The sequence below is a fragment of the Gadus macrocephalus genome, chromosome 1 (assembly GCF_031168955.1).
Source record: "Gadus macrocephalus chromosome 1, ASM3116895v1".
Taxonomy (NCBI): Eukaryota; Metazoa; Chordata; class Actinopteri; order Gadiformes; family Gadidae; genus Gadus; species Gadus macrocephalus.
This window is the reverse complement of record NC_082382.1, coordinates 6,076,806-6,098,126: the sequence shown is the minus strand read 5'-3', so window position 1 is coordinate 6,098,126 and position 21,321 is coordinate 6,076,806. Positions and strand designations below refer to the sequence as shown.

Sequence of the window (21,321 nt, the reverse complement as noted above, 5' to 3'; positions counted from 1 at the left end):
ACTCATTAGGAAGGCAATGGTGTGCAAAAGTTTGACTGCTTAGTTTGGGCAGTCAAGAAAATACAGGCCACTGGGCTCCAACAAACTCTGCAAGGACATTAGGAATTTCCACCAAGAGGCATATATCCAAAAATTGAGAACAATTTATTTAAGATCACAAAATGTTACAAAAAAATGACACAATATGAAGCAGTTAGAATCCATTAAATTCTTAAGTAATAAAACAAAATTATGATCCACAACCAGTTATTTACACTTTTCCGAATCTTTCAGCACGCTTCATTTTCTTCGCCTGAAAAACAAAAACAATCAGCATAAATGGTTGTGCTCAAAAGGGGTCCAAACAAAGGGTCCCATTAAAGAGAGATGGTTGATGGAAGTCCACCCAGGAGAACAGGCTACCTCTACTTCTGCGCCTCCCGCTGAAGACGCAGCTGTCTGAGCTCCAAACCGCTCCTTCCTCTTCTTCAGTTTCTCATCTTCCTCCACCTTCATTAAACAAGACAACCGTTTAGTAACAAAACAGGACTACGCTGGTGGCCTCAGGTGACAGTAAGACAAATTCATCAGATAGGGTCCAATGGTCACCTTTTGAGAGATGGAAGAGACGTTCATGCCAAACCGCTCGGCTCTCTTCTTCAGCTGGTCCACACTCACCTTCACGTCAAACACAACACGTCGTTATTCATAAAAGCTTAATTGAAAGAATCAAAGGGTTCAAAAACATCTAATTGTTCAAGTCGGATGAAAATACTCACGGCTGCTTTGCCACTGGCCACCACACCTGAAAAAACACAGGTTTGAGTTGGATACTGCATGATATTTATATACACACACACACACACCCATGCATACATATATATATATATATGTACACCATTTGACAGCTTTCTGAAGGGCACACAAGAGTGTGTATCTGCTCACCTGGAGAGGGGCTAGGAGCTGTTGCAGGCAGGCCAAACCTGAACACAACATTCATCATTAGATTCACAACCTTCACACTCAGATCCCCAAGGGAGAATAACACGGCAGAGAGACTTACCTCGCAGCTCGTACAGCCTTCTTGCTCTCTGCTGTGGCCGGTATATTAAAACGCTCTGCTCGTTTCAGCATTCGCTGATGAAATAAAACAGTTTAGTATCAATATGGGTTAAGCAATTGAGTCTCGTAAGTTAGTAGTAAGTTAGTAGTACCTGTTTTTACGTTACCAAATGATATTAAACATAAATTGTGGAAACAACTGATTTAAAATTTCACGGCATACAAGCGATTGCTTTGAAAGGGTTTTCCTTCTGAAAAATATATACATAAAAGTAAGACCACCTGAATCGGGTAATTGCGGCTGTACCCTTAAATGGTATTCGTGGGATCATCGTTCTGAGAGCGGAGCTTTATTTGAATCCCAAACCACTGAATAATGCTATTGACCCGGCAGAATGGAGGACCTAGAGCCGGCTCCCGCCCAGCTGTAGGAGGGGGGCACTGGGGAAACATGGAGGACATTTAAAATCACCACATACCTCAGTGGAGGAGGCGGGGGGGACTATCTTCACCACTTTGGCCTCAGCCGGACTAGAATGAAATCGGGAACAAAACAGTCAGAATGGGCTTTAGAGGAACTTGTTGGTCCGCTAAAGTAGAGGGGCTCAGGGCTGTACAGCACTTCAATCACACCGGCTTCTCCCCTGAAGCTGTCTCTAACTGATGAGGCTCGTCCATCAGGTTCTGTAGTGTTGTGTCCATGACGCAACACTCAGTTATATTGCCTCTTTAGGTTTATATTACAGCCTACCATCAAATCGGTTAACACACACAACAATCTCCCGATGAAGGACGTTTATTCCCCTCTTTTTGAGAGCCGATATCACACACTTGACAAGTGTAAACAGTTTCACACGATGTTAACATATCCTTGATATTAGGGAAATAATCTGGCATTCAATATCGTTATCAGCAGCCTAACGGTAGGAAATAAATTCTGATGTTTGTACACCGAGACTAACATGGGCGAAATCCATCCTATTTCAACAAGCTTTTGTTTTTGCAAGAGAATATTGTCAAACATCCCTGTGGTGCGCTTCTACTAAACCTTCATTACCCTTTTAATTAGGCCTCTTATAGGTATAGGAGGGCTAATAAAGAATCAAGCTGTTGAGAACTCTATACCTTACGCATCTAATCCTGTTTGTTTCGGTCTACATTACTACAGTTAGAGAAACAACTTCTGGCTCCGAACAGAAGCAGGGCTGAGGTCAGCGCAGCCCGCTCTGAGGGAGGGGGGGAATCCCTTTGGTCCGACCTCAGAGAGGGTCCGTCTCTGTCGCGGTATGGGGCGGCATGCTTAAACTGGTAGTGGAAATGCTAATCAGCGCGGTTCGGTAGGGCAAAGAATGCCAACGGAAAAAATGTCATTACGTTCACTGTAAGCAGTTCAGGTCATGTACTCACTCCTCACAAGCAGCAGACTCTGAATCCTTGTTCGTGTTTCCATTAGTGGCATTGTCCTCTTTAACAAAGTCCTATTTGAAAGACAAGACAACTTAAATCGTTTTTTAAACATTATTCCACAACAGGAATCATAGCGTTTTGTCAAATAGACTAAACGCCACGGACACATACAAACTCTGCACTGAGAGTTCTGCCCCTCTGGTTATTTTACAACCACTTACCTCAGTATCCTCTGCCAAAACGTCATCCACATTCACATCCAAGTCTTCCTCTGGATGGGGAGAAAGGGAGGGAAATAAAGCATGCGGTCAATTGCATACCCACAACATGATGAACGGCATACCGGGGGTGTCATGCTTTAGACATACCATGCTCCTCAAGATAGGTTTGCAGCCGGGCAATGAGGTCCCCTTTGTTACCTTTGGTCTCCAGAGCCCTTGCCTCGCACTCCTGCCTCAGCTCCGCCAGCTGAAGGAGAGCAGGAACCTTATGGTGGATCACTAATGGTTTATGCTTTATGTTTCACATACACACACAGGCCACGTTGTAACTCAGCCCGTTTACTTAGAAGAAACCCGAACCCATCTGTGTGTGGAGTGAATACGTACGGTTAAACCATGTTCTAATGTTCTGTGAGCTGAAATAAAGGAAGATGTGTTGTGCACATCAGTTTAAACTATGTTCTTATGTTTTGGGTGGCTGAAATAAATGAAGAGGTGTTGAGTGCATCCATTTAAACCATGGTCTTGGGTTTTGGTGGCTGAGCTATAGTAAGATGTTTAAACTATGTTCTTGTGTCTTTGGGGCTGAAATAAAAAGGAAGATGACGCTGGGATGTGAAACGCAGAAGCATGTTGGCGCGCAGATATGCCGCCATGGTTTCAAGGGAAACCCTTTAATGGTGGTAGACCGTTCTTATGAATTAATAGATTGGTATCTGTCCTTGTAACCCACTATATGCAACACATAGCTCCTAAGTAGCCGCAGGAGAACCGGTTCAGAGCTAGCCGCGCTAGCTGAGAGGAAGCAGGGAGGAGCACGCCTGATAAGTTGCACTTCGTTCATCACATTCTGCTTCTCCACTACTGATGCTACATGTGCAGTAGCTAGATATAGCCGAACCACCAGCTCCCACCTAGACAAAACCATGTAGGAGTAAGAAAATAGATATAAGGAAATTACTAACCTTCAGCTTTTGTAGCTCTATTACTTCGGCCATCTTTCTTTGTTGATGGAATCACGTCTTCCAATCAAAATGGAGCTGGTCTCCTTCTCAAGCCGCCGTCATGTGGCTCCACAGCGCCCTCTACAGCTCTCCTACAGTGCCCCCTAGCGGCCCAGAGGCTCAACACTCCTACATAGCGCCCCATGGCGGCTCAGAGGTTCAACCCTCCAGTGCCCTTGTATCAGTCATCCATATTTATGTTGATACAAAATATGTTTATGCATAACATTACAATCAAAGAAGAGTTATAATTACACGACTATCATCGAAATAGACTCATAATAACATAAATATCATAGAACTAGAGTCTAAATAACATAACTATCATAGAACTAGAGTCATAATGTCATAACTATCGCCGTCTAGGCTTTGCCCTATCGGCTAAGTTGAAGCTTGGAGGCGGAACCCGATCAATTTACTCCTGCTCGAGCCCAGTTACAAAGACCTAAGCCTCAATGACCTGAGTCACAAAGACCTAAGGCTCAGGGACCTGAGTCACAAAGACCTAAGGCTCAGGGACCTGAGTCACATTTGACCTAAGTCACCAAGACCCCTGTCACAAAGACCTAAGTCACATAAACCTGAGTCACAAAGACCTAAGTCACTAAGACCCCAGTCACAAAGACCTGAGTCACAAAGATCTGAGTCACAGAGACCAAAGTAACTAAGACCCCAGTCACAAAGACCTAAATCACTAAGACCTGAGTCACAAAGACCTGAGTCACTAAGACCCCAGTCATAAAGACCTGAGTCTCAGGGCACATCAGACTCAGTAAGCCAGGGATGTGCAACAGCTAAATAAAACGAGATTATCCTGAGAATAGAAAAGCGATGATCAAGAGAATAGAGTGAGTCTCACTTCTGACTTATCCCGTATCAAGAAGTCCCCTCTAACGTCCGCTCCCAGAGGCATTGGAGTGACCCTCTGGCAGGCGTAACAATGAACAGAGCAGCTAATCGCCTCACAAAACTATGAGGACGCTCTGGTTTGAACACAACGAATTTGCAAAGCTGGAGACAAACTTATGCGACAATGGACTAAAGGTTCACACAAGCAATCAAATGCACACATAACCTTCTCAATAAACGCAAAGCGTATAAGAGACAAGGGTAACAACCAATATAAATGTGGAGGGCAGGATATTAAGAGCGCTAATTAAAATCTGTAACCCGTAGAGTGGGTGTAGAGCGGGTGTAGAGCGGGGGAAGAGCGGGGTCAGAGTGGGGGTACAGCGGGGGTACAGTGGGGGTACAGTGGGGGTACAGCGGGGGTAGAGCGGGGGTAGAGCGGGGGTAGAGCGGGGGAAGAGCGGGGTCAGAGTGGGGGTACAGCGGGGGTACAGTGGGGGTACAGTGGGGGTACAGCGGGGGTACAGTGGGGGTACAGCGGGGGTAGAGCGGGGGTACAGTGGGGGTAGAGCGGGGGTAGAGCAGGGGTAGAGCGGGGGTAGAGCGGGGGTAGAGCGGGGGTACAGCGGGGGTACAGTGGGGGTACAGCGGGGGTAGAGCGGGGGTACAGTGGGGGTACAGCGGGGGTAGAGCAGGGGTACAGCGGGGGTAGAGTGGGGGTACAGCGGGGGTACAGTGGGGGTACAGCGGGGGTAGAGCGGGGTTACAGCGGGGGTACAGCGGGGGTAGAGCAGGGGAGGAGACGGGGTACAGCGGGGGTACAGCGGGTGTAAACTGGTAGATGACAATGGTTCAGGCAATTGTTGTTTTTGAGAAGGAAAAGTTGCATTGATTTTGGAAGCAGCAGGAAGGAGATATTCCACAGAGTGGGACACTTCAACAAAGTGGGACATTCAGGGATGTTACTGAAACTGATCATTGATCATAATTGTAGCATTACTCTTAGAGTGTCAAGAAGAGTTGCATTCATAAATGAATAGCAATGACAAGTATATGATTTGAATGCTTCCTTTTGTATAGTGCAGGCACATCAGGTCCAAAGAGACTTCAAGAGGAAAGATGACACTCTGTATCAGACACTGGTAGAAGTGTAGTGCCAGAAATATCTATAATCAGTAGGATCCTCGTTGTTGTGGAGCTTTCCAAATGCATAAAAATAAAGATGCAAAGGCTTGAAATCTCCCCGGATCTCATTCAAATCACAGCATTCATTAGCTGTGAATAGAAATACAACTGTATTTCCAAGCATGTTGCAAACTGACTACATTTGGAAAGGAATAAAAGGAGAGCTAACCAGGGCCAGACCCTTAAAGGAAGCCAAACCAATGTGTGCTAACAAGGCGAAATGCTATAGCAAGTTAAATTGGGTATTGTATAAGATGTTAGACATTATATTGCTGTGTTTTTGTTAGAAAAGGGATTCCCTTTTAAAGAAATGTAAGGCAATGTGTTGGTAAACTCTTTGATTGATTGATTGATTGATTGATGTTGATTCACTTATTAATAAAGATAATTATGTATCCTTGCTCAATCTGTCGGAGAGAGAACAACAACAGTTTTACAAAAACGTACCTTCCAGCTGATGAAGGAGGCAAGGACGATCCTTTGATATGAGACGTAATTTGTGTATGCAATATTTTCGTAAATTCAATTTGAGATAATTGCTTTAAAGTAAATGTTAAAAAATTTATTTCACAGTTTGCCTTTAGATTATGCATACAAAGTAGCATTGAATAAACTGAGGTAATTTCCAACCTAAACAACAGAATAGGTTGTTTGCATAGGTCTTCAAGAACCATCCGTATGAACGTTTGCTGTTCCCCCTATCCAGTGTTCGAAGAGACAGCAATACGGCCTGCATGTCGAGGTTCTGTCTGCCAGAACTAAATGGTTGCAAGCTTTTATTTTCAGTGGAAAATGCAACATTTGAAGTTTGTCATTAAAATGCTCTTTGACGACATATGAAGAGATAAATGTACATTTGATTTCATAATTAATGTATATGAGGTTTAGTTATTTAGTTAATGTGACGGTGATAGACGCTGCTATCCTGAACCACGCAGCTCCATGCTGTTTGAATCCTTGTTTTTACATTGTGTAAGGTTGGTCATGTGAGGTGCTATGTTTTGTGTTATTTTATGTAACTGATGTTCTTTCAATAAAAACGTAGATCTTCAACAAATGTTTTTATTTTATTTTAAATACATTTTGTTAAACACTATAATCAGGAACATTATGATCACAAGATTATAAATGTGGTGGCTCCAGCCCTACAGGAAGTATCTCACAGACCATGAAAAAATGGCAGAAAACTCTATGACACACGACATACACTCCACTGATCCAACACACATATCTGAGGATCTTAATCTCAACAAACAGTAAGTTATGAGCAATATAAGTTAAGTTGTGCATTTCAATGCACTATATATTTGTTATAACTCATAAGGGGCGTGGTGCAGGCCCCTTATGACCTTTTGACCCCATACATGAAAGACATGTCCGCAGGCAATCTGTCTTTAAATGCCTTAAGGCACAAGTTCCTATCAACATCCCACTGGAAGTGGGGAACTTGAAATCAACGCCGTTGTATGCCAATTCACTCTGAGGTCGAAGGTCATGCCCCTTTTGGTGCCCTTTCAAGATGGGTAGAGATGTTCTCATCCAGCTCATAGATCAATCCATCGCAAACAAGAGTCCAGGTGTTTCTCATAGAGCTCATGGATCAATCCATAGCATACAAGTGTCCAAGTGGTTCTTATCAAGCTCAAAGTGCAGCCACAGGGGCTTCTCTACTTGCTCAGCACTTTTATCCTTTTTATTGAGAGTGAGTAACACAGGAAGGCATGGTAGATAGAGCGGAGGACATGCAGCAAACAACCACGGGCAGGAATCGTACCCCGGTCGCTGCGTTAAGGACTGGGCCTTAATGGTTTGCACCGCGGCGCCTCAAACACATTCTTTTTAATCTCTGTAAGGTCGAGTTTAGTTCAAAAGACAGATGGGAAACCTACCTTTGGCAGTTTGGACGGCAACTGCATGGCCAATACCATTTAGTCTCCATGTTCATCTGTGGTCAATGTGATGTGGGGACAACTGAGGGGTTGAATGAACGACAAAAATAAGAAATTGAGTTTCCACAACTCGAAAACATTTGCACCTCTTTAGTTTACGATTCTCTAAGTGTACATTGAACATTTTAATTGTAACAGACAAACTAGTGAGACAATTGTACATTTTCTGCAAGTCTTGAGTCAATAGCCACCTGAATCTGAGGCCGTATACAGAGAGAATTATAGCCTTCCTCTGTCTGTTTCTATGTTCCTGCAAGAACACAATTTTTAACGAATCAAACAAAGATATACATCAGACTACAGACTGTCACGCTGCCGAAGCATCTCTTTCTCTAAAGTCTTTGTTGTGAATGGGATTTAGATTACATTGACAATCTTTGAGATGGCCAGTGTTGAAGTTGACGTCTTCCCGATCATTCAGCTTGACGCAAGGCAACGAATCAGAAACAGAACAATTTATCATAGCTATCAATTTCCTGGAGATGCACAAGGAATTGTTTCATGGTCAATCAAAGACAGTGGGCAGCTTTAATGAGGATTGCAAAAACTCAAAAGCTGCTATAATGCTACCTCTTGCTACAATGCTACCTATAGCTACAATGCTACCTCTAGCTACAATGCTACCCCTGGCTACAATGCAACCTCTATCTACAATGCTACCTCTTGCTGCAATGCTACCCCTGGCTACAATGCTACCTCTATCTACAATGCTACCTCTTGCTACAATGCTACCTCTAGCTACAATGCTACCCCTGGCTACAATGCTACCTCTATCTACAATGCTACCTCTGTCTACAATGCTACCCCTGGCTACAATGCTACCTCTAGCTACAATGCTACCTCTTGCTACAATGCTACCTCTAGCAACAAAGCGACCTTGCTACAATGCTACCCCTGGCTACAATGCTACCTCTATCTACAATGCTAACTCTAGCTACAATGCTACCTCTACCTCTAGGAATTGTTTCATGGTCAATCAAAGACAGTGGGCAGCTTTAATGAGGATTGCAAAAACTCAAAAGCCGCTATAATGCTACCTCTTGCTACAATGCTACCTATAGCTACAATGCAACCTCTAGCTATAATGCTACCCCTGGCTACAATGCTACCTCTATCTACAATGCTAACTCTAGCTACAATGATACCTCTACCTACAATGCTACCTCTACCTACAATGCTACCTCTAGCTATAATACTACCTCTAGCTACCATACTACCCCTGGCTACAATGCTCCCTCCATCTATAATGCTTCCTCTTGCTACAATGCTATCTCTATCTACAATGCTACCTCTAGCTACAATGCTACCTCTTGCTACAATGCTACCTCTAGCAACAAAGCGACCTTGCTACAATGCTACCCCTGGCTACAATGCTACCTCTATCTACAATGCTAACTCTAGCTACAATGCTACCTCTACCTACAATGCTACATCTAGATGCAATGCTACCTCTAGCTACAATGTTATTCACCTGGTTTTGAGACTTTAAATGACAATTGCGTCATTAATTCATTAACAGCACCATTCTAGCCTCCTGAGATTTATATAAATATTTAGGATTTGTAAGTATTAACTCAATGTGCAGGTCAAATGTGTGGAACATGGATGTAGCAATGGAAAAGTGACACAGTTTACTATTTGAAATTCATTGTTAGAGACGAAAAAATTTGAATGAATGCAGCATTGTTAATAAGAACGTTAAGCAGTGCCGTTTGGCATAAAACATTAGGGCGAACACTTTACCACAGTGACTTTGTCGTTATGCAGCTAGTGGGACAAAGCCGGATGAATTAAGTGAGTCACAAGCACTTTAATAATCCTTATTAACATTGCATTCCTTCATATTTATTTTATAAGCAGTCTAACTTAGAAGTAAAGTGTGGCTATTGTTATCGGTTAACAGAGAAATGACCGATCCACAACCAATTCCTTCTGACATAAATATCTTTCCACTTTATCCCGTACTGATTCAGCAAGTTTTTATCCCATTCTTGCACTTCTGTAATATAATAAGACATAATTTGTTCTCATTTATGTTCGCTGATGATTAATTTCATGAAAGATAGTCATTTGTCCACTAACCCTTATCAACACTAATACTAGAGTTAATCCTGAGATACTTGGGACTAATTAGAAAGCTTGCTAAGCTGTCATGCGGCCCTGGAACAGATTTAGGAGCCCATAGAGAGAGGCTCACATGCTAACCGTTAATGCTCTAGTTTTACAAACAGCGATCTGAAGATTTATTTACTATCTACCAAGCCCTGGGTTTCCATGGAAATGCAAGAATTTCCTATTAGGAACATTTCACCCCAGTTTATCCCAGAATACTGGAATACAAAATCTACTTACAGAATGCCCAAATGCATAATCATCTATCTATACATCTGTATGGATACAACAATGGAGTGATACAGTCTCAACTGATTTTAATATTGGCTAAACTAAACTCGTAACACAGTGTACTTATATGCAGATTTGGGACAGTTTTTCATATTGACTATACCAAGCTCGTAACACAGTGTTCTTCTAACTGATTTCAATATTGACTGAATTCAACTCGTAACGCATACTTATATGCAGATTTGGGATTCTCTGGAAGCAGCTAACGCTTGTTACATGCAAGAGTTGATGCTTCTTATGTGATTATGTGGCGCTTGTCATGAGACCGATGCATTCTGGGATGTTTAACTTTACTGTATGCATAAATCAATTGGGCCAAACACCCTCGCCCCTATAGGAGGATGGGCTGTGGTCCCTCAGAGGCAGCACGCCGGGGATTGGGCTTCTGGGTTCTGAGAGGTGGTGAGCATTTATAAAGCGGAGGCCTCCGGCACAGTGAAGGGGTATTTCATGAGGACGGGAGGACCATGCAGACGTCTCTAGTGTTGTTGGTGCTGCTGGCCGTGGCCTCCACCACTGTGGCAAGTAAGTATGGATAATAACTGCTTCTGCACGTTTTTTTTACAAAAGATGTATTGTACAAATATGGGTTTTAATGTATGCTTTTGAAGTTTTGGCTTTTCTTGCTGCATCACTATAATGGAATATGAGTTTTAATGTATGCTTTTGAAGTTCTCGGCTTTTCTTGTTGCATCACTATGAAGGAATATGTGTTACATGTTCCTCATACATTATAACGGGATTGTTTGTGTCCTTAATCCTAAATTGTACAATATGTTCTACTTCAAATGTATATTTTTCATCTAAATATATTTCTGTGATGTATCTACGCCTAAATGAAATGTAGTTAAGTATTAAAGTTAAGTATATCAAGTATTCATTTGAGATGATTGGGATCTCTTTATAAATGAATGTAGCTTTCCCATGACATTGATGGTCAACCAAGCATGATCTTGAAAGGCATACCGACCATCTGACCCCTGGGTGGTGAAGTGATGACTCTTATCTCAATCATATGATCCTAGTTCACATGGGAACAAATCCCAGACATGAGCCCCTGTGTTTCCCCCTCCTTTCCCAAGCCATGAAGATATCATGTTCATCTGCTTTATTTCAAAATCCTCATTTTACCAAACTACGACATGCTTTTAGTTGTCCTTTTAGAGCCAACAAATAATCCTTAATAGATATTGAACTTCAAAGCCAAGAGTAAGGTTACAATCGAGAAGGGATTCTAGATGTACTGGGCCATCCCTTTTAATGGTTTCTTTCGTAATGCTGTTTCTGTTCACCAGAATAACCCCTTCCTCTTCCCCAGACAACACACACAATGTCTGCCTCAGAGGAGGTCACCTGAAAGAGCTTACAGGATCACAGTCCGAACGACACTTAGAAACTTTCTGGGTCAACAGCATTCAAGGCTGTGGAATTCTTAAAAATCCGTTCTTAACCATAGACTCAACTAGCAGACCATCTACCCTTGAATCGAGCAAGACACCAGGATGTGCAACGTGTGGATAGAATCTATCTATTTATGAGATCAGATCTCAATCTCAATAAATATCATTTACTTATGAAACATTTAATTATCACAGAGCCCAGAAATCGCTTCACAAGATACCCATCATGGAACAGTAAGATGTACCCTATCTGGAAGGACTCGGACGCTCGCTACAAAGACTCTTGGAAAGGTACCAATGGAAAGATTGTAAATCCAACTGCTACATGTTCACCTATTCATCTTTCAAATGGACGAATGCATGAGACATGTGGTTTCATATTTTCCATATCGCATTTCATTTTATGCATTTTATGAAAACAAGCATATAATATACTTGACTTGCATATGTTCATGATTGATTTTGACTGTTGTACAGGTGGAAGAGTGACATTCAACGTGGGAAACGATGCTCCTACTCTGACTGGAGCCAAAGTCACCTTCACCATTGACCTAGAGTACCCACACAACCAAAAGCTTCAACCCAACGGAGAGGTGGTCTGGGCTGAGGACTTTATACTGAATGGTACACGCTACTCACACGTACACACACACCACTCACACTATACCCATACACATGCACACACACACACACACACACACACACATACACACGCATAAGTGCACACGCAAACACGCACACCAAGCGGCCATGCACACAGACACAGACACAAACACACACGCACACATACACACACACACACACACACACACACACACACACACACACACACACACACACACACACACACACACACACACACACACACACACACACACACACACACACACACACACACACACACACACTCTATCCAGTCCCAATATATTCAATGCATGCATTGCATTGTCTAACCAATGTTTTTTGCATTTATTGCAGGTACAAAGTACAGTGAAGCGGAGCCCGTGTATCCGTCAGAGAACACTGAGGCAGAGGGGGTGTTCCCCGATGGGAAACCTTTCAACAACGACAAGAATCCCAGCTACGTGTTTGTGTGGAAGACATGGGGTAGGAGAGGCAATCCTCTTATTCCTTTCAGAAACCATCCGGGCCTCCATGTAACTGAATGATGGTGACGTGATGGAGATTTATTATAACACGGCTGAGCAATATAACCCCCAATATGATCACTTGCTTCCCCTAGGCCTCTACGAACAACTATAACGCACTTCTACACATACATCTACACTACATTGTCACAATTGAATGATGATAATGATATCCCTGCAATAGTATGCAGGCTATTCATGTGTACACAAAGCAAACTTGTAAATGTTTCCAATGTTGTGCGTCTTCTCTCCGCTAGGTCAGTACTGGCAGGTGTCGGACGGCCCGTCCTCCTCCCTGACCATCGACACCGACGGCGTCCCCCTTGGCTCTTACACCGTGGACATCGTCATCTACCACTACCGCAGCAAGCAGAAGTTCATCCCTCTGGGCTACGCCTCCACTCAGTTCTCCATCACTGGTAAGATAAGCTTCATGTAAAACATAGGGATCGTTTAAGTATTTATACTAGAAGTGCGGTTTCGTGGCTCAACCAATTTGTAAATGAAGAATGTAGGAAAACGGAGAGCCATTTCTGACTCCACACAGAGACTGTATGGTGATGTCTAGATCTGGTTCTGCTCCCCCTGCTGTCCTTTCTCTGTAAAGGGGACACTTTAGTGGACGTGACTGGTTGCCCCCACTGTGTCCACATGTACGTCCCTCAGATCAGATCCCCTTCGCCGTCTCACTGGACCAAGTGAACGACATCGTGGCCGGCGACCTGCGCTTCATCCAGAACCGGGCCATCGCCTTCACCATCGCCCTGCACGACCCCAGCCAGTATCTGCGCACCGCCGACACCACCTTCAACTGGGACTTTGGGGACCAGAGCGGGGCCCTGATCTCCAGAGAGCTGACAGTGACCCACACCTACATCCAGGCCGGCTCTTACAAGCCCCAGGTGGTGGTCCAGGCCGTCATCCCGGACAAGGCCTGTGACCCCCCGGTCGAACCCACTCAGCCCCCCCCGCCCCCCGCCGACCTGGGCACCACAGGTGAGGACTCATGATATTAACATGTATAGCATTACACCATGATATTAACATGTACAGCATTACCCCATGCTATTACCATGTACCGCATTACACAATGATATCAACATGTATAGCATTACACCATGCTATTAACAAATACCGCATTTCACCATGCTATTAACATGGACCGCATAACACAATTAACATTTATAGCATTACACCATGATATTAACATTAACAGCATTTCACCATACTATTATCATGTATAGCATTACACCATGCTATTAACATTAACCGCATTTCACCATGCTATTAACATGTATGTGTAGAGCTACTTATTGAGGATGCATATAGTACGCATTTGGAACCAGATTTAGCAAAGAAATATCAAAATAGAAAAAAAAAAAGAAAGAGAAAGAGAAAGAAAGAGATCAGAGAAAGTACGACTCTGACAGGTCACAGGTGAGGATGGTGATTTCTCCGTGGGGATCAGTGATCTTGTGTTCTGTGGTGATCAGTGATCTTGTTCCCCACAGTGAGGGTGTCAGCGCTGGGCTCTGCTGTCCCTGTTCTGGGGTCCCCCAAGGCCCTCAACGTGAACGCTGCTCCCTCTGACACCGAGGGGGAGAGCCCCGAGGAGGAGGCCTCCACCAGCCAGCCCGCCGCCCGTTCAGCGCTCGCTGGGACCCCCAACGCCGTCTCCCACGACGCCGCGCTCCAGGCCCCGCCCGGACCTGCCGGCCGTGAGTACAGCTGGCGGTGTGCGTCGTGGGTGGAGGTCCCGGGTTGGGTTCTGATTGACCGTGGATGACAGATCCACTCCCCTGGCTCTCCACACCAGGTGCTGGGAAGACTCTGACGGGCCAAGCCGTGGTGGCGGTGGTCGCTAAGCGAGCCGCTGGAGACAAGCCCTCTGAGGACGACGACTGTGTGATCTACCGCTACGGCTCCTTCTGCACTGGCATCCAGGTGATCGGTGAGTGACACGGTGCTCTATTACATTCATCAGTAGCAGCAGAGAACCCGTTAAGGAGACACTGCCATCCCTGTTATAACCTGTTCCTGCATCTTATTTTTCCTTTTTAGAGGGGATTGAGAAAGTCGATATAATGCATATGGACAATGCTTTGATGCCGACGACTGAGAAGCATGTCATAGATCTTACGGTGACCTGCCAGGGAAGGTGATTGCTCCTGCGTAGTACTTTAAAACTTTCAATTAAACGTTTGATTAATTAATTACAGAAGCTACCTTTAAGAATGATACACATTGCATTCCTCTAATGGGGTTTTGTGAGTTGTGGTTCAGTCCTTTTCAAATGTTGAATACGTTTTATAAACTGTGTCTCCAGCCTCCCCAAAGAGGTGTGCAGTGTGATCCTGGATGCAGAGTGCCTGAGACCCCTTCACACAGAGTGCAACATGGTGGAACCCACCAAGGAATGCCAGCTCGTGCTTCGTCACTTCTTCAATAACTCGGGGGTCTACTGCATTAACGTGTCCATGGCCAACGATGTCAGTCTGGCTGTGGCCAGCGCTAAAGTCAGCGTTCACATGGGTAGGAACTATGAACCGAGCAGCTTCATGGCCTGTGAAACCATGGCGATTACCAAACCGTTGAAAACACACGAGCACCAGCAGTGTTTGCAGCTTGCTTTGGACCAGGACATGGCTTTGTGTCTGAGACGTGAACGTATTGTGTGATGATCCTCAGACTCCAGCCTGTCCCCGACCGGCGCTGGAGCCTTGGTGCTGGGGGTCCTGGCCGTGGCGTTGGCCGTAGGAACAGCGGCATTCTCCTACAAGTGAGGAATCATCGTCTAAATGAGGAGCATTTGTGATGTTAAATGGAGAAGGCTGCATACACTTCCGTTCAAAGGTTTTTCTGGACATTTAGAAATGTCGTTATAATTGAAAATAACAACAAAGATAACATTAGATTAATGAGAAATACAGTCTTGATTGTTTATGTGGTAAATGACTATTCTAGCTGGAAACGGCAGATATCTTATGGAATATCTAAATATTGTACAGAGGCCCATTTCCACTGACCTTCCCCCCTTCGTTCTAATGGTACATTGTTTAGCTAATCGTGTTAAAAGGCTAATTGATTAGAAACCCATGTGCAATTATGTTAGCAGCTGAAAACTGTTGAATAAGGAGCTGATCTTTTCATCCGGTCTCAACAGGCGTTTTAAGGTCTATCGTCCTCTGAAGGAGGACTTACTGCCGGCAGAGGCTCAGGGCAGCCTGGCCCCAGCCTGCTCTGGAACAACGATGTTCCAGAACTATCTGCACCGCCAGGGAGCCGTCGACCACTGTCCTCTACTGCAGGACAGGCTGGTGTGATAGCCAACATCTGAGGCTAATGCTACGTTACACAAAACAACATCTGATTTCATTACTTTAGCAACACAAAATGTCTTTTTATACATTTTTCTACGTACCCATGTGAACCATTTTTAAACAAAAGTCACCTTGATATTAAATATAATTTGGTTCTCTGCTTAAATGTTTGCCGTAGTTGAAATTATGATTTCCTGTTTTCCCCAAAATTGAAATATTGCAGTTTTTGGTTCCAATTTTAGGCAGGGGACAAGTTTTTCCAATAAATGTTTTCAAGCGTTTTCCTTTTTTTGATTCATGTGAGAAAGGATTGATGCTGGGAGCTGACGGATTAGCTTGGCAGATGTTTGCAGATGTCTCCCCATTGGAGCGAACATGAGATGGAGGGCAGGAAGCATTCAATGGATATAAATTAGTTAAGATATATGTTGCTGGTTTATGGTGGGACAAACCAAGGTTTGCTGATATGATGCTATCTAGCAAGGTTAATACGGTTTTGTTTTTTTTCAATGTTTGATAAATCATTTAAAATATGGATAGATTGTTATGCATTCCAATTAATTTATTTGATGACAATAATTATTATTTAAGTCTTCTGATATTTTTCTTGAACATTTGGTTCAACACGTTGACATAAACTGTACTGCTGCTTCACCATTTCGATTCCAGCCCCCAAACCTACGTTTGGGGGCTGGAATCCCTCCCTGTTGTCAATGAAAAAGTACACAAGCGTCAATTGAAATCAACCTTTATTATGGATCAACAACCGGAAGTGCATGCAGCAGTGTTTGCAGACCATTCTTGTCTATTTTAATACTCCTCTCCTTCCTCCTCTCCTTCACCCTCAACTGAATCGACTCCCACCTCCTCATAATCCTTCTCCAGGGCTGCCATGTCCTCTCTGGCCTCAGAGAACTCTCCCTCCTCCATACCCTCACCCACATACCAGTGCACAAAGGCCCGCTTGGCATACATCAGATCAAACTTGTGGTCAAGACGAGCCCAGGCCTCTGCGATGGCAGTGGTGTTGCTCAGCATACATACAGCCCTCTGGACCTTGGCCAGATCTCCACCAGGAACTACAGTGGGGGGCTGGTAGTTGATGCCAACCTTGAAACCAGTTGGGCACCAGTCTACGAACTGAATCGAGCGTTTGGTTTTAATGGAGGCAATGGCAGCATTGACATCTTTGGGCACCACATCACCACGGTACAAAAGGCAGCAGGCCATGTATTTGCCATGGCGTGGGTCGCATTTCACCATCTGATTGGCCGGCTCAAAGCAGGCATTGGTGATTTCACCCACAGAGAGCTGCTCATGGTATGCCTTCTCAGCAGAGATGACCGGGGCATAGGTGGCCAGAGGGAAATGAATACGGGGATAGGGCACCAAGTTGGTCTGGAACTCTGTCAGATCAACGTTAAGAGCACCATCAAAACGGAGGGAAGCAGTGATGGAGGACACAATCTGACTGATCAGCCTGTTGAGGTTGGTATAGGAAGGACGCTCAATATCTAGGTTCCTACGGCAAATATCATAGATGGCCTCATTGTCTACCATGAAGGCACAGTCAGAGTGCTCTAGGGTGGTGTGCGTGGTAAGGATGGCGTTGTAGGGCTCCACCACAGCAGTGGAGACCTGGGGAGCTGGGTAGATGGAGAACTCCAGTTTGGACTTCTTGCCATAATCAACTGATAGACGCTCCATCAGCAGGGAGGTGAAACCAGAACCGGTGCCACCTCCAAAGCTGTGGAACACCAGGAAGCCCTGGAGCCCAGTGCACTGGTCAGACTGGGAACCAAGAAAGCACAAGGTCAGACAAAGATAGCAATTTGTATTGGGACAGTTAATGGTTCTTCATACTGAGATACCTACCAGCTTGCGGACCCTGTCCAGCACCAAGTCGATGATCTCCTTGCCGATGGTGTAGTGTCCACGGGCGTAGTTGTTGGCTGCATCCTCCTTACCAGTAATCAGCTGCTCAGGGTGGAACAGCTGGCGGTAGATCCCAGAGCGCACCTCATCTGGGAGAATGAAAAAGGGTTAGTTGGGCCCATGTTAAATATTAAATCCAATCAATATGATGTACTAGAACTCACCAATGACAGTTGGCTCCAGGTCTACAAAAACAGCCCTGGGGACGTGCTTCCCAGCTCCGGTCTCACTGAAGAAGGTGTTGAAGGAATCATCTCCTCCTCCCAGAGCCTTATCACTGGGCATCTGCCCATCAGGCTGGATCCCATGCTCCAGACAGTAGAGTTCCCAGCATGCATTGCCAATCTGGACACCGGCCTGACCAACGTGGATGGAGATACACTCTCGCTGTGGAAGGAAACCAAATTGTAATTTAGTTTTGAGAATGCATGTGTCTGTTTATTGTATGTTTATGTTGATTGAAAAACAGCTCAATGAGCAATGTATGTCCCATATGATAGATCTCTGCTCCCTGTACATGTCGTATGCTGCCACTGCACTGGTGAGAGACACCACACAGCGCTGTAAGCTGCAGCATTGGTTATACTGCAGGCTGTTGTGGGTGTCACTACCCGTGCTCCGATACTACCACCAAACACAGCGGTGGTCCACACTGGACTGCAGTGCATGCACCATACTCAATGGTTTTTAAGATAGCATTGGGAAATTGTACCAAACTGTATCAGGGTGAAGTTGTTGAATAATTGGGTAGTATCTCTTTCGATGCTGCACTTTTTAGACTTGTGCCACTCCCCCTCTCACTCTTCACAGCGTCATTCTGTGACCTCAGGTATCGTGGTTTTGGGCTAGGCATGACTCGAAGAGTGGTAAAGGTTCTGCATGTGGTTTATTTAGAGACACAAGGTAAATGGACGTGCACCCTGGAGTGGTTCCTGAAGCGTCTCCTGGACACAGCTGAATCCTCAGTCTGTATTTGTATAGGTGGAAGGGTTATTGAAGCCTAAAGGGTCTGATTTACCAGGTAGATCTCCAGTCTGTATTGGTATGGGTGGAGGAGTAAAAAGAAAAAAATGATGTCTTTGGTGTTAAACAACCTATTTATTGTGAGCCATTGTCATATAATGCAAAATAATTTCTGAAGTAAAGCAAAAGTAAGGCGAGGGAATGCACAACATATTGCGAGGTACTGCAAAAGAAATAAAAACCCCACCATCACCTCGATAGTGGGTTCAACAGGCCTACTACATCAGAACACCTGACCATGACATCAGAACATCAACCCATAAACCTCTCCATAACCTTGACCACACCACAACCAGCTGGACAAGGTCCAGAGGAGTTCCAGGCTTCCACGCACTGGACCAGACTAACTGGTTCTGGACCGGTTCTACTGCCCCGAATGAAACTGTTTATGGTCACGACTACCTTGACCAACGATTGGCTTGGTCCCAGGCCTAAAACTCTTTGTATAACGTTTTTATGAAAAGTCAAGGGTGAAAATGAATGGGAAATATATTTCCGGAACCAGAGCTGTTCAAAAAGGGGCGCGACACTGTTAGCTCTGTTGCCTCTATCAAACGATGCTCCCGCTACAGAATCACGTTATTTTACAACACTAATCACTCAATGTACACTGTTAGAATATGTGGAACATATTTTTATAGTGTATTATAGTTTCTTTATTTGAGATTTCAGGAGTACAGTATGACTATTTTACACCACTACACCGTAAATCAATAGTGTCGTCATGCGCATGCGCGGAACTACCAGGTAGCAAAATCTGACAAGGGAGCATTAATTTGCCGAACTGGTAGGGCGTTCTTTTCATTAATTAAAATGCGCCTTCAGACCACGAAATAAGATTTTGTATAAATATATACACATTGAGGCTATACAAATAGCCTTATATAAAGGCTATAATAAGAATATTAAATGTGACGGTCTTATTTGTTTTGTGGTATTTAGATAATCACCTAAATGCGTTTTATGCGATTATAATTATAACTATTTCAGATGCCCCTCCCTGCTTTAGGAGGAGGAATTGTCAAATTTTGCCATGCACCACCAAACCAAACCATAGACCATAGAATTGATCTACATTTCAATTTCAATGCATGGAAATTAGCTCAATCGATCCCTTGACGGTATCTACACGTTATTCAAGGCACTATTGTTCTCGATCCCAATCACACTGCAAAATAACATGCATGTTCTCACACATAAAGTCTAATTCGATATCTAAATATCTATATAAATTTAAACGGTGGTTCCTATTGTTCCGGGCGAGGTGTGACGTCGACACCAGACCCCGTCCTCTGCTTCCCTCAATTCAGAAAACACTACGGTAATAATTTTAGACACTAACAGCTGAATAAACGACCCCACTTACCATGTTTTCTGGAGTGGTTCAAACCAAAAAAGGACAATTAAATACGGATTTATCCTTCTTTATTTGTGTCTGTATTATTCTAGCAACGGGGATGAGCCACCACTGCTGCAGGGGAAGGCGTGCAGGAGCGTTCTGCAGGGTGGGCTCTGCTGGCAAGAGAGGACCCTTCTACACCCCCCCCCCCCCCCTCCCCCCCCCCCCCCCGCTCCTACTTAGTTAATTTTCTAAGATATATCCTGTATCCTATGTCAGACCGTCACATTTAATATTCTTATTACCTTCCGATATGATTGGAAGATATATTTATCGTTTCTTATTAAATCAAAGCAATTAAAATAAACTATTCATGAATTATTCATGAACTATACTCGTCTAATAACATTGGACTAACAGCATTGAATTATAGGCCTACTAGTCTGAAAACATTGAATTATACTAGTCTAACGACATCGAATTATGTCTAGAAACATTGAATTATACTAGTCTAACAACATTGTATTATACTAGTCTATCAACATGAATTATACCCTACTAGTTTAACAACATTGAATTATACTGACAATATTGTGCTTTATACCGTATATTTAGTCAAAGTATAAAAGTATGCGCCAGATTGTGGGCCAATTTATGCAAAATGGCTGAATGCTCTGGATGCCGATTGTGCAAACGTCCGTGTGGCTGAGGCCGCGCCCCTATCAAGCCATCACCCCCCCTCCGTGCCCTAGTTTCCTACAGTGACATCACTCCGCGCTCGGCTCACCGACTCACTCTGTCTCTGCAGGCTTCTGCTATCGGGCTGAAAAGTATTATTTTGCTTTGTGTTTTTTTTGTTGGAGGATTTCAGAGTAAACCTGTTTTAGTGCATTTGATTGAATAACTAGCATCTAATATAGAAGAGCCGCAGATGGGGCTCTTCAGAACGGACCAGTCCACACCGGGCCATTGGGGCGAGCCTCCCTACTAAAGCTCCCCTCCTGCCCTCGATGACCTAGGAAAGGCTACGGTGGTTTTACAATAATAAGTAAAACACACTCGCTGCCCGATAAAATTCCTTTTTATCCGAAAGGGAA

At 44.1% G+C, this 21,321-nt stretch overlaps 3 protein-coding genes across 6 annotated transcripts; 1 reads left to right on the top strand and 2 right to left on the bottom strand.

The window, feature by feature from the left end:
• Positions 1-125: 125 nt before the first annotated feature.
• On the bottom strand, positions 126-3,761 carry sarnp (SAP domain containing ribonucleoprotein). 4 transcript variants are annotated; one of them, XM_060056307.1, is made up of 11 exons: positions 3,635-3,761; positions 2,817-2,916; positions 2,670-2,719; positions 2,449-2,519; positions 1,521-1,572; positions 1,043-1,116; positions 925-962; positions 759-784; positions 589-657; positions 403-489; positions 126-292 (listed from the first exon to the last, which is right to left on the bottom strand). In XM_060056307.1, the coding sequence occupies exons 1-11, from the start codon at positions 3,665-3,667 to the stop codon at positions 251-253; spliced, it is 642 nt and encodes a 213-aa protein (XP_059912290.1). In that variant the 5' UTR covers positions 3,668-3,761; the 3' UTR covers positions 126-250. The 4 variants fall into 4 exon arrangements, with proteins under 4 accessions (XP_059912290.1, XP_059912301.1, XP_059912282.1 ...); XM_060056318.1 differs by having other exon boundaries at positions 2,868-2,916; positions 3,635-3,759; XM_060056299.1 differs by having other exon boundaries at positions 2,817-2,934; positions 3,635-3,717.
• Positions 3,762-10,422: 6,661 nt separating this feature from the next.
• On the top strand, positions 10,423-16,208 carry pmelb (premelanosome protein b). Its single transcript, XM_060055641.1, has 12 exons — positions 10,423-10,584; positions 11,655-11,750; positions 11,937-12,083; positions 12,438-12,566; positions 12,865-13,026; positions 13,274-13,603; positions 14,119-14,325; positions 14,424-14,558; positions 14,669-14,765; positions 14,934-15,139; positions 15,296-15,386; positions 15,771-16,208. The coding sequence occupies exons 1-12, from the start codon at positions 10,527-10,529 to the stop codon at positions 15,928-15,930; spliced, it is 1,818 nt and encodes a 605-aa protein (XP_059911624.1). The 5' UTR covers positions 10,423-10,526; the 3' UTR covers positions 15,931-16,208.
• A 451-nt stretch (positions 16,209-16,659) lies between these two features.
• Positions 16,660-20,411, bottom strand: LOC132460928 (tubulin alpha-1B chain-like). The gene is made up of 4 exons (XM_060055914.1): positions 20,252-20,411; positions 18,027-18,249; positions 17,803-17,951; positions 16,660-17,718 (listed from the first exon to the last, which is right to left on the bottom strand). The coding sequence occupies exons 1-4, from the start codon at positions 20,252-20,254 to the stop codon at positions 16,738-16,740; spliced, it is 1,356 nt and encodes a 451-aa protein (XP_059911897.1). The 5' UTR covers positions 20,255-20,411; the 3' UTR covers positions 16,660-16,737.
• Positions 20,412-21,321: the final 910 nt, after the last annotated feature.

Excerpts from the sequence above, each read along its gene's own strand:
- pmelb (XM_060055641.1), top strand. The coding sequence starts at position 10,527 with ATGCAGACGTCTCTAGTGTTGTTGGTGCTGCTGGCCGTGGCCTCCACC. Across the intron at positions 12,084-12,437 it reads TGAGGACTTTATACTGAATG|GTACAAAGTACAGTGAAGCG; the intron begins GTACACGCTACT and ends CATTTATTGCAG. Across the intron at positions 14,326-14,423 it reads CCCGCCCGGACCTGCCGGCC|GTGCTGGGAAGACTCTGACG; the intron begins GTGAGTACAGCT and ends TCTCCACACCAG.
- sarnp (XM_060056299.1), bottom strand. The coding sequence starts at position 3,667 with ATGGCCGAAGTAATAGAGCTACAAAAGCTGAAG. Across the intron at positions 2,935-3,634 it reads TAGAGCTACAAAAGCTGAAG|GTTCCTGCTCTCCTTCAGCT; the intron begins GTTAGTAATTTC and ends ATCCACCATAAG. Across the intron at positions 490-588 it reads TCTCTTCCATCTCTCAAAAG|GTGGAGGAAGATGAGAAACT; the intron begins GTGACCATTGGA and ends TGTTTAATGAAG.
- LOC132460928 (XM_060055914.1), bottom strand. Across the intron at positions 17,952-18,026 it reads CCTGGAGCCAACTGTCATTG|ATGAGGTGCGCTCTGGGATC; the intron begins GTGAGTTCTAGT and ends TCATTCTCCCAG. Across the intron at positions 17,719-17,802 it reads TGGACAGGGTCCGCAAGCTG|TCTGACCAGTGCACTGGGCT; the intron begins GTAGGTATCTCA and ends CTTGGTTCCCAG.